A 16,467-nucleotide genomic window follows, 5' to 3' on the forward strand; every position below is an offset into this window, starting at 1 on the left:
ACGCCTGAAGTTCTTTGACCGTAGACGGCCGGGGTACAGCGTTAATGGCCGCAACGTGCTGACGTAGAGGACGTATACCCTCACGGGACAAGTGGAAACCAAGATACACAATGGAGGGTTGGAAGAACTGTGACTTGTCCAGATTGCACCTCAACCCAGCCGAATGCAAAACCCGAAACAGTGAACGCAAATTGCGAAGGTGCTCCTCAGTGGAGGCTCCCATGACAACAATGTCATCCAGATAGTTTATGCAGCTGGGAACGGAAGCCGTGAGCTGTTCCAAAAACCGCTGAAAAATGGCCAGCGTGCTAGCGACGCCAAATGGTAACTGCTGGTACTGATACAACCCACAAGGAGTGTTGATGACGAGAAATTCCTTGGAAAAAGCATCCAACGGCAACTGATGGTACGCCTCCGATAAGTCAAGTTTGGAAAAGAACTGGCCCCCAGCGATCTTGGTGAATAACTCCTCAGGACGGGGAAGAGGATAAGTGTCAATGAGGCTCTGAGCGTTGACAGTGGCTTTAAAATCACCACACAATCGCAGACTCCCGTTTGGTTTAGAAACCACCACGATTGGTGATACCCATTCGCTGGAGGTAACAGGAAGGAGAATCCCTGAAGCTGTTAACCTGTCTATCCCAGCCTTGACAGGTGCACGCAACGCCACCGGAATAGGGCGTGCCCGGAAAAACTTAGGGCGAGCTGTAGGTTTAAGAGTAATGTGGGCTTCAAAATCCTTGGCACGACCCAGACCAGCAGAGAACACGGACGAAAATTCAGAACACAATCCATCCAGCTGTTGATACGGAATATCATCAGATATGAGGTGCACATCATCATCAATGGAGAACCCGAACAACTGGAAAGCATCATAACCGAACAGGTTTTCAGTGCACGCATGATCCACCACATAAAACGTGAGGGGGCTAACAACAGACTTGTAGGCAGTGGAAGCATCAAACTGGCCAATGATAGGAATTTTCTGTTTATTATAAGTTCTCAGATTTCGCGTAACTGGAGACAAAGGAGGGGAGCCCAACTCCAAATACGTGCAAGAATTAATGAGAGTTACTGCAGAGCCAGTGTCCACTTGCATGCGAATGTCTTTATCCAGAACACAAACAGTAACAAACAATTTGTGTGTTTGAGAAAGCACACAGTTAACATCCATGTCCGATGCCTTGTCCTCGTCGACAGGAACTTTAGGGGACTGACACACAGAATCAATGTGCCCTTTTTTCCTACATGAATTACACGTGGCCCAACGTTTTGGACACGCGGCCCTGACATGCTGTACGAAACAACGTGGACAAGAAGGAAGTGCGGAACGAACCTGCTTCTGTGGTTGCTGTTTTCGCTGCGAGCGTTGCGGCCCAACGCAACGTTGTTTACGCGAGTGAACCGCCGCCACATCTTCGTTTTCCTGTGAAACAGGCAAATTGTCCGTGTCGAAAGTTGACTGTACAGCGCCTACATCACACCACGCGTCTATTTGCGCGCCAGCAGCGTGAGACACTTCAAAGGATTGAGCGATGCTTAGAACTTCCAACAACGATGGGTTTGGCAGTTGTAGGGCACGTTGCCGAACTTCTTTATCAGGAGCAAGCCGTAGAACAGCATCCCTAACCACTGAATCAGCATAAGACTCATGATGAGTGTCCGTGACAAACTGACATTTCCTACTCAGACCGTGTAGTTGCGCCGCCCAAGCCCGGTAAGATTGATGGGGCTGTTTACGACACCGGTAGAATGCCACGCAGGCGGCAACGACGTGGGTGTTTTTCCGGTAATAGTTAGACAATAAGTCACACATTTCATGGAAGGACAGAGAGGCAGGTTCCCGCAGAGGGGCTAACTGAGATAGCAGCTGATAGATCCGTGGGGAAATCCAAGATAGAAATAACGACTTACACATAGGAGCGTCGACAACACTGAAAGCCAAGAAGTGTTGCCGCAAACGCTTCTCATAATCCTCCCAATCTTCAGCGGCCTCGTCATAAGGAGGGAATGGAGGCGGAGAAGAGGAAGACAGACGATGAGTAAGTGACGTTGACAACGCCTGAATAGCAGCCGTCAGCTGTGTTTGTTGTGCCCGAATAGCAGCCGTCAGCTGTGTTTGTTGTTCAATGAGCGCTTGCATAAGCTGTTCCATGTCTGCCCCGTCACGAACACACAAATCCACAACGCAGTGAAAATATCCCATCCTCGTCGCCAAAAAGTATTATAACCTTTAATCACCAATAATTGTGTGGATATTCAAACACACTCACTTAGAAACAATAGCTCGTTACATGATAACAACTCAGTATCTCTTATTCGACTCCCGTGCCGTGACATGCGCCCGGCGCAGTTCATAGCTAGGTGGCGCTCCCGCGCTCAGCCGAGTTGCGGAGCGCCTCTATCGCCATTTGCGCATACTGCCGTGGCGGCACTGTTAAATGTCGTGGCACTGTCACAACACCCATAGGATCCAAAACAATGTTCTCAACAATGAAGGTAGATGGGTACAAAATCAAGAGATCACAGCAAAAATTTTTAATGATCATTTTTTAAGTATTGCTGAGAAAACAGGACACAAATAAAAATAATATCCCAAATTCTTTAGGACAGCCTAAACCACACAGGAAGTAAGAAAAACTATAATTTCTTTAAAAAGTAAAAATTCAACTGGTGGCAACAACATTTCTAGCAAACTGGTAAAAGCCTGGTGTAGTCCGTTCATTTAAGTGCTAGCACATATATTCAATGCCTCTCTCAAACAAGGCATCTTCCCTGACAAGAGGAAGTATGCTACTGTAAAAGCTCCTCTACAAATAAGATGACATCTCAGATGCTACAGCATTTTCTACAGTCCTCAAAAAATTAATATCACCCAGGACAGTCAACCACATAAAAAACTTTGCAGTAATTAGTAAAAACCAGTTTGGATTCAGAGAAAGTATCTCCACAACCAAAGCAATATTTTCATTGGCCAGTAACATTTTTGAATGCCTTCACAAGACGACATTGCCTGTTGGCATATTTTGCAACCTGTCAAGGCTTTCAACTGTGTCGATCAGAGTGTGCTTGTAGAGAAACCATGCCACTGTGGAATATGAGGATAAATGGGCAACTTGCTCAAATCTTACCTGCAGGGCAGACAACAGAATATAGTGTTAGATGGTTAATGCCACACAAAGTATGAGGCGTAGTGTCCGACTGGGGAACAGTACACTTTGGAGCCCCATAAGTTTCTGCCTTTGGTCTCCTGCTTTTACTCATAAATATTAATGACCTACCTCTGTCCTCCAACAAGCAAGCAACTTTACAATGTTTGCAGGTGACAAAACAATTGTGCTAAGACAGTAAAACATCCACAGACCTGGGGTTAAATTCCAACTAACTGCCTGCAAATGTTCTCAACTGGTTCACAACATCTCTCTATCAATAAACCTCAGCAAAACCAAACATATTCATTTCCATTATGATCACAAAAGCCCACAGAAGATAAACATTGCACATGACAGCCAGCGAATGCAGAGCGTGCATTGTTTGAAATTCTTAGGCATTCCTATAGATAGCAAGCTTTGCTGGGAAAATCACATCCACTAAACCACAAAAAGGCTTAGCACAGCAACATTTCCCACCCAGATAATCACCAAAATCGTAGATACCAATGTCTAAAAATCTGCCTACTTTGACTACTTCCATTCAATTATGTTAGCGACTGGAAAATGTTGTATCTATTTTTTTGCAAAATTCACATCTATTTTTGTCAAAAATCATATCTATTTTCTGTTTGTTAATGATTAGATGCACAAATTTAAAAGGTTGTCACATGACATGTGTGAAGACAAACAAAGCCTTAGTTCTTTGAAGCTGGCTGTAAAAAGAAGTGGTGATTGGAAACTTTTTGACGGGAATGTTTGCTTTTGCAAAAACTTCAATAGTTTCTTTTTTCTGAAATGGCCTTTGTTTCTTTCATCTGGCTGTATTTAATCTTTCAACAAATGATTGTTCTGCTGCAAATCAGCAGCATTTTCCCACCAGTGAAGTGAATGCATCTCAGATTTAAAGTGACTGCTGGTATTATTTGTTTTTTCCCTGCCCAATTTTAGGATAACAAAATCTGCAGAATAATGATTTACACTTTTCATGGCCATTCATAGCTATGCAACCCACACTTGACAATGCTACAGACAGAACTGACAAGATACTTAGTGTAGAACTCGAACATAAAATAACTCTATTCAAATGCTAGGGGAAGACTTTCTGCACAGATGAAATATAAGAGATTTAGTTTCCCAATTGCTACAGCGCACAGTGCGGGCACCATATACTAATGGCACCCAGCCAAGAGCATAAACAAACCAGAATTTTGACTACCAGAGGGGAGAGAAGCGGTATGAGAAGCCAAGCCCCGCCTCCCTCTTGCAGTGCAGCAGCCTACACTCTTGCTCCACAAAAGCAGAACTGTCACACTATCACAGAGATCACCAATCCCATCTGATGTTGTGAGGGTTGTAATTGAGACCCATAATGGGCCAGGATTATTCACTTCACTTATTTCAAAATAAGAAAAGAAAACAATGACCAATGCATAAGACAAAGCATTTGGAAGTGGCTACTACACAAGTACTTGTTGAGGTTTGCAGAGTATTTCTGACGAGGTAGTTCAGGTCCAACCTCTAGCAGTATTTGACGCAACCACAGTTCAAAACATCTACTACCTAATGTAAACAATGGAAAATCCAGGATGGAATGTAACAATACCAGAGAAGGGAAGTTGCTACTCACCATATAGCAGAGATGCTGAGTCGCGATAGGCACAACAAAAAGATTCACACAATTAAAGCTTTCGACCACACACGTCTGCAGTCTCAGAGAGCTGAAACTACACTGCAAGCAGCAGCACCAGTGCATGATGGGGAAGTGGCGACTGGGTGGGGGAGGGATAGTATGGTGGGAGTGGCGGACAGTAAAGTGTTGCAGTTTAGACGAAGGGCAGGAGAGAAGGTGCGGAGGGGGAAGGGAGTAAGTAACGCAAAGGAGAGAAATAAAAATAAATTAAAAGACTGGGTGTGGCAGTGAAATGACAGCTGTGTAGTGCTGAAATGGGAACAGGGAGGGGGCTGGATGGGTGAGGACAGTGACTTCGTTAGTCTTGCTTTACGATCCTTCATAATATAAAATGAATGAGTCATGCCATCATCATGACACAAGAAGGAAACATGACTCAGACTGTGACCTGACAAATTTGTCTCTGGTGCAGAAAGGTGTAAAATAGATGAGCATAAAAATCTTCAAAGCACTTCCAAGTAATATTAAGTGTCTACAAGGTAAAACTAATCTGAAGGAGTTCTTGCTTGATAAAAGATTCCATACATCTACATAGATACTCCGCAAGCCACTGTAAGGTGTGTGGTGGAGGGTACCCAATACCACTATTTGTCATTTCCCCTCCTGTTCTACTCGCAAATATAGCAAGGGAAAAATGACTGTCTGTATGCCTCCATATGAGCCCTAATGTATCATATCTTTGTTGTCCTTATGCGCGATGTATGTCGGTGAGAGCAGAATCATTCAGCTGTCACCTTCAAATGCCGGTTCTCTAAATTTTCTTAATAATGTTTCCTGAGGAGAACACCACATTCCCTCCAGATTCCCATTCGGGTTCCTGAAGTATCTCCGTGACAGTTCAGTTTTGTTCAAACCCATCAGTAACAAATCTAGCAGCCCTCTTCTGAATTGCTACGACGCCTTCCTTCAATTCGACCTGGTACGGATCCCAAACACTCGAGCAGTACTCAAGAATTGGTCGGACCAGCATTTTATATGCAGTCTCCTTCACAGGTGAACCATTCTTTCCTAAAATTCTCCCAATACATTAAAGTAGACCATTTGCCTTGCCTACAGCATTTTTCACATGCTCATTACACCTCATATCACTTTGCAATGTTATGCCCAGATATTTAAACAACTTTGTGTCAAGCTGGACACTAGCAACATTGTATCTGAACATTACAGGTTTGTTCTTCCTACTCATACCTGTTAACTTACATTTTTCCACATTTAGGGTTAGCTACCATTCATCACACCAACTGGAAATTTTGTCTAAGTCATCTTGTATCTTCCTACAGTCACTCAACTTTGACATCTTAACATTCACCACAGCATCGTCACCACACAACCATACACCGCTACCCACCTTGCCCACCAAGTCATTTATGTATATAGAAAATAACAGTGGTCCTATCACACTTCCCTGGGGGCACTCCTGACAATATCCTTGTCTCTGATGAACACTCACCATCAAGGACAACAAACTCGGTTCTATTATTTAAGAAGTCTTCGATCTATTCATATATCTGTGAACTTATTCCATATGCTCGTACCTTCGTTAACAGCCTGCAATGGGGCACCACGTCAAATGCTTTCCGGAAATCAATAAATATGGAATCTGCCCTTCATCCATAGTTCTCAGTATATCATGTGAGAAAAGGGAAAGCTGAGTTTCGCACAAGCGACACTTTCTAAAACCATGCTGATTCATGGACATAAGCTGCTTAGCCTCAGCCTCAGGGAAGTTTATTATATTCGAAATGAGAACGTGTTCAAGGATTCTGCAGCAAACAAAACTTAAGGATATTGGTCTGTAATTTTGTGGGTCCATTCTTTTACCTTTCTTATATACTGGAGTCACCAGCACTTTTTTCCAGTCACTTGGGACTTTGTGCTGGGCGAGAGATTCCAGATAAAATGATGGTCTAATGATGGTATGTTTGTATGGATCTCCTGCGTGAATGGTTTCTTGAACATGAAATTTACAACTTCGACTTTAGTTTTCCCATCTTCAAGTACCACACCAGACTCATCATCAACGGACTGAATGGAAGCCTTAGACCCACTTAGCAATTTTGCATATGAACAGAAATTTCTCAAATTCTCTGCCAGATCTTTTGCTAAGTTGTGATGGTGGTAGTTGTTGTATGCTTCGCACATATATCTTTTCAAACACACACGAATCTCTACTAACCTTTGCTTGTTGTCATTTGTATGTGTCTCCCCTCCTGGACCTAGAGTGCAACAGCCTCTGCGTCCTCAGCATCTTACGAATTTCGTTATTATACCATGGTGGGTCTTTTCCATCCCTTATTCACTTACTAGGCATGTAATTCTGCAGACCACGATCTACAATCTGCTGAAACTTTGCCCATACTTCCTCTACATTCATCTTGCTGGTACTAAGTGACACCAATTCACTGCCTAAGTAAGATGTTAATAACTGCTTATCTGGAAGAAACTCTCTCCTAGCCTTCTTGACTGATTTATTAACTTTCATAATCATTGTTGCTACAATGATATCATGATCGCTAATCCCCATTTCTATACTGACATTGTTGATAAGGTCCAGCCTATTTGTAGCTACAAGTTCTAAGATATTTCCATTGTGCGTGGGCTGCCGAGTTAGCTGCTCAAGACAATTTTCAGAAAATGTCTTCAAAAGTATATTGCATGACTGTCTGTCTGTACCCCCGCAACGAATCCGTAGTCATCCCAGTCTATACTCGGCAGGTTAAAGTCACCTCCAACTAGTGCCGCATGATCTGAGTATTTACACGCTACTGACCACAGACTTTCTTTGAATGACTCTAGAACTACCACAGCAGAATTGGGTGGCTGGTAAAAACATCCAACAATTAACTTGGTTTCACCTACATGTGTATGCGACAAGAAGACTTCACTATCACACTCAACTTCGACCTCAATAGAGACAATTTTTCTTGTTAACTGCAATGAAAACTCTCCCTTCTGTGGCCTCTAATCTTTCTTTCCGATATACGTTCCACAACTCGCTAAATATCTCAGAGCTTTCCACTTTGAGTTTCAGTCAGCTTTTGGTCCCAAGAATAATTTGAGCGTGAGGATTTTCCTGGAGGGCAGTAAATTCGGGAACTTTATTTCGAATACTTCAACAGTTTACTGATAAAATTTTGACAGTCAAAGTTTCTTTATTCTGAAGGCTGTTAGACTCCCCTTTCTGTAATCAACTGGCGAGTGTTCATCAGAGCACCTCAAACAACCCTCATGTGTACTCCACAAGTACTCCGCTACCAGAGTAGCTGCCTTCTTTGTGTAGTGCACCCCTAACCTGTCAGGAGGAGTCCTACAAATCCCAATACAATAACACAAGTCCAGAAATCTGCAGCCAAGACCATGACAGAGTTGACGAAGCCTTTGGTTGAGACCCTTCACTCGGCTCCAAACCAAAGGATGCCGATCAACTCTGGAAATGCGAGGCCAGCAGTCTTCACCACCTCCACCAGCTGCCTGTACGAACTGATGATCACCTCAGAACCCAAGGGACAGGCGTTGTTGGTGCCGACATGAGCCACAACTTGCAGATGACTGCATCCTGCACGCTCAATAGCCGTCAGCAAAGCTACCTCCACATCTTGGATGAGGCCCCACTGGCAGACATACTGAGTGAACATTGGCTTTCTTTGCAGCCTAAACACTATTTGCCTAAGGGGCTCCATAACGCATCTAACACTTAAGCTCTGAATAACCAGTAAATCCCCCACCGGGTACCTGCTGAATGAAGGAGCATCCATCTGTCCACTCACAGGAAAAATAGGTGAGGCCAGGCAGCCAGTGTCCACATTGGCCCTCCGCCTCTAACGACGCGACCTGCTTTAATGTATATTGCTGTTTTAATTACATTAATTTGTGTTCTGTACATCAAGCAGATGGTGTTTTTTAGTTTATAAATAACTGCTTAGATAATATCTGAAAATTGTATCTTAACCTCTGTTTGTGAGTATAATTAGAACTTTTTTATTATTGTTTTCTAATTTGTATTCTAAATCTGTTTTTGTGGTCCTTAATGCTACTAACATAATAAAGGATTAAATATTTTGACTTGTTCCATGCTCACACGTTACCACACAAAAATGGATCTATGGAACATGTTTTACAATAAAAAAAAACTAAATAAGTTCTTTTCAATTAGGGACAGTGAAATGCAGCTTCTTAGCAACTTATCAGACAAAAATTATAACAGCTATTTTTCGCTTTCTAAAAACAACAGATTTGGTAAATGGACTGACATTTATAACTTAAATCGCAGATCAAAAGATCATAAAGAAGATGGAGAAATCAAGATGGAATGTAATACATATACGAGGATGTATCACTGGTAACTGCACTGAGATGTGGTTAAGCACACAGAAAAGATGAAACTTTGTAATATTTTCTAAGCATCTGTCCAATCATCATAATCTATTTTGTAGCTAGTTATCTATCCTGATACCCATATTAGGTTGTAACAATGATGAATTTTGGGGTATAAGACAGCAGGAATCTAAAATCTTTTCCTAATTTTTTTAAAAATTCACAGCAAAATATTTTCAAGAGCTACAGTAAGACTGAAGAGTGTACAGCTTCAAAAAGTCAGTGCTTCTACCTAAAGTATTGTGCACGCCATCTGCCTCTTCTTTAACAGATTCATCCAAACGTTCCAGATTTTGAACAAGAAGGGCACAAATTTGCTGATTCAACAATGCATCTATTAAAGCCTCAGCTCCTTCCTCACTCTCATTAAGGATATCAACATCAGTGAGTTCCTGAAAGTAAGAAAGAAGAAATAACTATTTTTTATAATACTGACTTCATAAAACAATGAAAAACAACTTGTAAATCTCTGTAATATGAAGTGTGTTCAATAAGTAGTGCGACACATTTTTTTTTCCTCGGCCGACTTTGGTTGTAAAAATGCGGGATTTATTGTGGGGCATCATGGAAGATTCCTGGTTCAACCCCTGCCTTCTTCTGGCAGGTGGGTTGAAGGGGAAGAAAGAAGGGGTGAAGGGAAAGGAACTGGAGAGGTTCAGGAAAAGGGGTAGAGTTTGGAAAAGTCACCCAGACTCCCGGGTCAAGGCAGACTTACCAGACGAGATGGGGCCAAACACAGTCTTTCCTTTTCATTCCATCCGGTAAGTGTGCCCCGACATGGAGTCCAATGAAATTTTTGAGTTCCTCTCAGATTTCAGACTTGTGTGCTGCCTTGTGTTGTCCAGAGAAGAAGTTTGTATTTTTGTGGTAACTAACATACTGAAGTCCTTTCTTCATTTCCTGAAGGTAGTGCAATACAATTAGAGCTGATCCTTCCACCATGAGAGAGAACATCAAACAGAATAACCCCTTCAGAGTTCTTGGAGACCATTGCCATGACTTTAGTGGCTGAGGGTGTGGCTCTGAACTTTTTCTTCAGAGTAGAGTTGGTGTGGCGCCACTCCATGGATTGCAGTTTTGGTTTTGTTCGAAGTGATGAACCCATGTTTCATCACCTGTGACTATCTTCTCGCACCTTCTGACTTCCATCTGGTTTGGCACAATAAAGTATGCATTCTGCAGGAAGCATTTCATGGATAATGGGAAGGTTACTGATGCAACAAGACATTGGCTCCAATGACAACCTATACAGTGGTACCATATGGGCATACAGACCTTCCCAGTAAGGTGGTATAAGGCCATTGCACCGAACAGAGATTATGTTGAAAGACAGTGTTTTATAGCCAAAGATTGGGGAATAATATGATGCATCGGAATGGTATAATGGTAAGATTTCGGAACCAGATATTAAATTGTATGACACTTCCAGGAGCAGACGTAGGCTCTGACCACAATTTATTGCTTATGAATTGTAGATTAAAACTAAAGAAACTACAAAAAGATAGGAATTTAAGAAAATGGGACCTGGATAAACTGAGAGAACCACAGGTTGTATAGTGTCTCAGAGGGAGCATTAGGAAATGACTGACAAGAACAGGGGAAAGGAATACAGTAGAAGAAAAATGGGTAGCTTTGAGAGATGAAATAGTGAAGGCAGCAGAGAATCAAGTAGGTAAAAAGATGAGGGCTAGTAGAAATCCTTGGGTAACACGAGATATTGAATTTAACTGATGAAAGGAGAAAATATAAAAATCCAGCAAATGTAGCAGGCGAAAGGAAATACAGGGTGTTCAAAAAGTCTCTCTACAGTGAGGATTGTTAGCCGCGCGTGCCGTATGATTGTTCACTTGCCTGGGTTACTGCTAAAATGCTAACCATTGAAGAATGTGTGTTTTTAGTTGAATAAGTGTTCAAAGCTAGTGGAGACAACACTCCCACATCGTGATACTGTGCGAGATTTGATTAACAAATTTTGAAGTACGGGTTCATTGACAGATGCACAGTGGTCGTCCTAGCATTTTGTCTGAAGATAAACTACTCGATATTTCCGATAAGATGTCCATGAGTCTGAACAAGTCAGTAAGAAAACTCGCCCAGGAAATTGATATTAGTGTCAGAATGGCCCACACAGGAGTATGGAAAAAATTAGAACTTTTCCCACACAAAATGACAGTCGTGCAAGAACTGAAAAATACTGATCACGGCAAGAGACTGCATTATTGTCAATGGATCAAAACTTTCATTCAACAAAATGGAAGTGATATTCTTAATGAAACGTTTTTCACTGATGAGGCGTGGTTTCATTTATCTGGGTACATGAACTCACAAAATTCTCTTATGTGGAGTACTGCAAATCCATTGTGTATTCATGAGGAACCACTTCATTCTGTGAAAATAGGAGTTTGGATTGCAATTTCTAGACATTGGATTGTGGGCCCCATATTTTTCAACAAAACACTAAATGCACAACGATACTGCAGTGATATTCTATACCCTTTCATAGGAGAACTTGTGTTAAGTGAAATACTGAACGATTATTTTCAACAAGATGGTGCAACCGCTCGCGTTTCGGTGTCACTGCTTGCTGATGTTCTGGTGATCGCATAATTTCACAGGGACTTTGGCCTCCACGATTGCCTGACCTAACACCACCTGACTTTTTCTTCTGGGGTGCAGTGAAAGCAACTATCCTTAAAAACCATCAAAAATCCACTGATGAATTGAAAACTGCAATATCCACTTTCACTGCTTCTATAACAGAAGAAATGTTAGAGCTTGTGTTTGGAAACATGATTTTTGAATTGAATTGTGTATTCAACAACAGGAGGGGGGGACACTTTCAACATTTAATGTGAAAATTTCTAAGTAAAAATGAATATTCAATAAATTAATAGCTTGTATTTCACTGAGTTTCATTTTGGTGTATTCACTGCGGCATATGGCATGCGCGGCTAACAGTCATATGGCACTTTCTGAACACCCCCTACAATTGTCTAAAAAATGAAACTGACAGGAAGTGAAAAATGGCTAAGCAGGAATGCCTAGAGGACAAATGTAAGGATTTAGAACCATATATTGCTAGAGGAAATATAGATGTTGCCTATAAGAAAATCAAAAAGGCCTTTAGAGAAACGACAAGCAGCTGTATGAATACCAAGAGCTTAGATGGAAAAGCAGTCCTAGGCAGATAAGGAAAAGCTGGACGGTGGAAGGAGTATGTAGTGAGTCTATACAAGGGAGATGAACTTGAAAGCAATATTACAGAAACTGAAGTGGACATAGATGAAGATGAGATGGGAGATACGATACTGTGTGAAGAATTTGACAGAGCTTTGAAAGATTTACGATGAAACATGGCCCCTGGAGTACACAACATTCCATTAGAACTGCTGATAGCCTTAGGAGAGTCACCCATGACAAAACTGTTCCATCTGGTGTGCAAGATGTATCAGACAAGCAAAATACTCACAGACTTCAAGCAGTATGTAATTATTTAAATTCCTGACAGGTGTGAAAATTACCAAACTATTGAACTAAGTCACAACTGCAAAACACTAACACGAATATTTTTACAAACAAATGGAAATACTGGTAGATGCTGATCTTGGGGAAGATCAATTTGGATTCTGAAGAAATGTAGGAACACATGAGGCAATACTGACCCTACAACATTCTCATAGAAGATAGGTCAAGGAAAGGCAAACCTGTGTTATAGCATTTGCAGACTTAGAGAAAGCTTTTCACAACGTTGCTTGGAATACTCTCTTTCAAATTCTAAAAGTGCCAAGGGTAAAATACAGGGAGTGAAAGGCTATTTACAATTTGTACAGAAACCAGATGGCAGTTATAGGAGTCGAGAGGCATGAAAGGTTAGCAGTGGTTGAGAGGGAAGTGACACTGGGTTATAGCTCATTGCCGATGTTTTTCAATCTGTATATTGAGCAAGCAGTAAAGGAAACAAAAGGAAAATTTGGAGCAGGAATTCAGGTCCAAGGAGAAGAAATAAAAACTCTGAAATTTGCCGATGACATTGTAATTCTGCCAGAGACAATGAAGAACTTGGAAGAACAGTTGAATGGAATGGACAGTGTCTTGAAAGGAGGATATAAGATGAGCATTAACAAAAACAAAACAAAGGTAATGGAATGTAGTCTAATTAAATCTGGTGATGTTGAGAGGATTAGCTTAGGAAAAGACACACTTAAAGTAGAGTTTTGCTACTTGGGCAGCAAAGTAACTGACAATGGTTGAAGTAGAGAGGGCATAAAATGTAGACTGGCAATGGCAAGAAAAGCGTTTCTGAGGAAGAGAAATTTGCTGGATTTAAATGTCAGGAAGTCTTTTCTGGAAGTATTTGTATGGAGTGTAGCTATGTATGGAACTGAAACATGAATGATAAACAGTTTAGACAAGAAGAGAATAGAAGCTTTTGAAATAAGGTGTTACAGAAGAATGCTGAAGATTAGATGGGTTGATCATGTAACTAATGAACAGAATTGGGGTGAAAAGAAATTTGTGGCACAACCAAACTAGAAGATGGGATTGGTTGGTAGGACTCAATCTGAGACATCAAGGGACCGTCAATTCAGTTTCGAAGGGAAGTGTGGGGGGTAAAAACTGCAGAGGGAGACCAAGAGATGAATACAGTAAGAAAGTTCAGAAGGATTTAGGTTGCAGTAATTACTCAGAAATGAAGAGGCTTGCACAAAATACAGTTGCATGGAGAGCTGAATCAAACCAGTCTTCAGATAGAAGACCACAACAACAACATTGGAATCTTGAATCAAGCTAACCCGTTCTCAGAAAAAAATGTGTTGCATTACTTACTAAAATCCCTTCGCAGAAAAGTGTACAAAAAAAGTATACTCACAAAATTAAAAGGAAGTGTAGAATATTTACAAAAATTTTAATACCATGAAAATAAATTGTAAAAATTAAAGTTTAACTGCTTTCAGCAGATGAAAATACAAGGAGGTAACTGTGAGGAGAAATAACTAAGATGTAGAACAAAACTGATGTTCAAGCAAAGGAAATGACAGGTTTTAGACAATAAAAAATCCTATAGCAGCCAATTGCCTTGTTCATTCCTTCCTCCCCACTCCGTATTAACCTATTATTTTGCTTATCTTCCTTTTCCTACTTTTGAACTTCAGTCCCCAATCACAATTACATTTTCATCTCCCTTAAATATCTGAATAATTTCTTTCATCTCATCACACATTTCTTCAATCTCATCATCATCTGCATGGCTAGCTGACATATAAACTCGTACTACCATGGTGAATGTTGGCTTCGTGTCTAACTTGGCTACACTAATGGGTTCACTATGCAGTTCATAGTAGCTTACCATCATTCGTACTTTCTTATTCATCACTAGACCTACTACTGCATTACCCCTATTTGATTTTGTATTTATAATTATATACTCACCTGTCTGGCAGTTCTGTTCCTCCTAACACTGAACTTCGCTGACTCCCTTAATGTTTAATTTCAACCTATCCATTTCCCTTTTTAAATTTTCTAACCCATCCGATTACGCTCCGAGCCGTAGAATGCCAGTTTTGTTTCTCTTGATGACATCCTTCTGCAGTAACATATTCCCCTATTTGGAGCTCTGGGCAAGGACTACTGAAGCTGTCAACAACTGGAAGGTCAGTTTGAACAAAACATTACTTTATTAGGCGCACTCCTGCCTTCCTATAACCTTGAAACTGTCTTATCCAGCCAGAATCTGAATCACAATGCAGCTAGGCCATTTTCGCACACAAAAATCACTGCAGAAGGAGGAAAAAAGTGATAGATGATAGGAAAAAAAAATCTTAGACCAACCACAGATTTAACTCTGGACCCTTGGATTATTAGTCTGACAACAAAAGGAGAAAAGTAAAGTAAGATGGAGTGTACAGTTATAATGGTGCTCATGTAAGAAGGCTGCTGTGTGAAGCATTGCTTCTGCCTCTGACTCTCTTCAAGAAAAATTGTATAGTTGGAAATTACCACTGTCAGTTGTTAATGTAACCCTTTGAATCACCCACAATGAAAACTATTGTGGCTAAGAACCCACAGCATGCCTAAACTAACATGAAAATCAATCCTAAATATTCTATTGTGTACCCCAAAGTGCATGTTACAGACCGATATGGCACAATGATGCTACTGCTTGGTGCATTATATAGTATACTGTTCATTGGCACTGCACATCACTTCACCACCCAACTTCTTAAGAGCACACAGTTGCAAGAATAAGACACTCCAAATATAGTGAGTGGAGGGCAGGCAGGAAGTGTACAGTAATGAAGGAAGATTAGGTGAAGGAAGAAATATTTTGCAAAATCACTGATTAAAGTGAGAATGAAAACTATCAAGAAATAAAATTTTGCTCTGCAGCCAGCTAACACAATTGCATGAAGAGCAAAAACCTGAACAATAAGACAATAAGAGCATGATCAGGAGCTACCCACTTAACAACATCTACATCTATACTCTGCAAACCACTGTGAGGTGCATGGCACAGGGTACATTCCATTGTACCAGTTATTAGGGTTTCTTCCTGTTCCATTCGCGTATGGAGAATGGGAAGAATGATTGTTTGAATGCCTCTGTGCATGCATTTAAATCAAATGCGTTATACGTTCAGCTGCATGGTCTTCTTTGCGCTTGGACACAGTTTAGCGGTGCCCGTTCATCCTGGTGGACTGCTGGTTGGTCATCATATCAATATAAAAAGCTGTGCAATGATTGCAGCAGAGGCAGTAAATAACATAGCTGCTTTCACAGGCTTCCCAGTCCCTGATGGGGTAGGATAAACTGGAGTGTGGATTGGGCAGGTTTTGCACCTGGGTGTGTGTGTGTGTGTGTGTTGCGATAAGTGAAGAGAGATGGAGGGGGGATGGATTAAATTGCAGATCAAAGATTGATGTGGCATGTGGAGGAGTGGAAAACAAAATGCTTAAGTACGTCAGGTTGGGGGGGGGGGGGGGGGGGGGGGACAGTACGTTACCCTAGGTTGAGGCTGGGATAATTATGTGAGCGGAGAATGTGTTGTAATGATAACTCTCATCTGCGCAGTTCAGAAAAACTAGTGGTGGAGAGAAAGGTCGGTTAGTGAAGCAGACACTGAAATCCACACAACAGTTTCCACCCCATCTGTCCTATCATCTCCTTCCCATTCTCAGCTCCTGCCCTGTTTATTTGCAGCCCTCAACCAACACATCCGCCTGTCTTTCTCCCACTCGTTTCCTTTTTTGGTCC

At 41.4% G+C, this 16,467-nt stretch overlaps 1 protein-coding gene across 2 annotated transcripts in view; it reads right to left on the reverse strand.

Annotated features, from left to right (window-relative positions):
* The window catches only part of LOC126458137 (beta-catenin-like protein 1), a 96,371-nt gene that overhangs the window by 44,898 nt on the left and 35,006 nt on the right, over positions 1-16,467 (reverse strand). For both annotated transcript variants that reach the window (XM_050094979.1, XM_050094981.1), the window contains exon 5: positions 9,449-9,608. In XM_050094979.1, the coding sequence (XP_049950936.1) occupies positions 9,449-9,608 (160 nt within the window). The remainder of the gene's footprint in view (positions 1-9,448; positions 9,609-16,467) is intronic.

Source organism: Schistocerca serialis, chromosome 2, assembly GCF_023864345.2.
Source record: "Schistocerca serialis cubense isolate TAMUIC-IGC-003099 chromosome 2, iqSchSeri2.2, whole genome shotgun sequence".
NCBI classification, from domain to species: Eukaryota; Metazoa; Arthropoda; class Insecta; order Orthoptera; family Acrididae; genus Schistocerca; species Schistocerca serialis.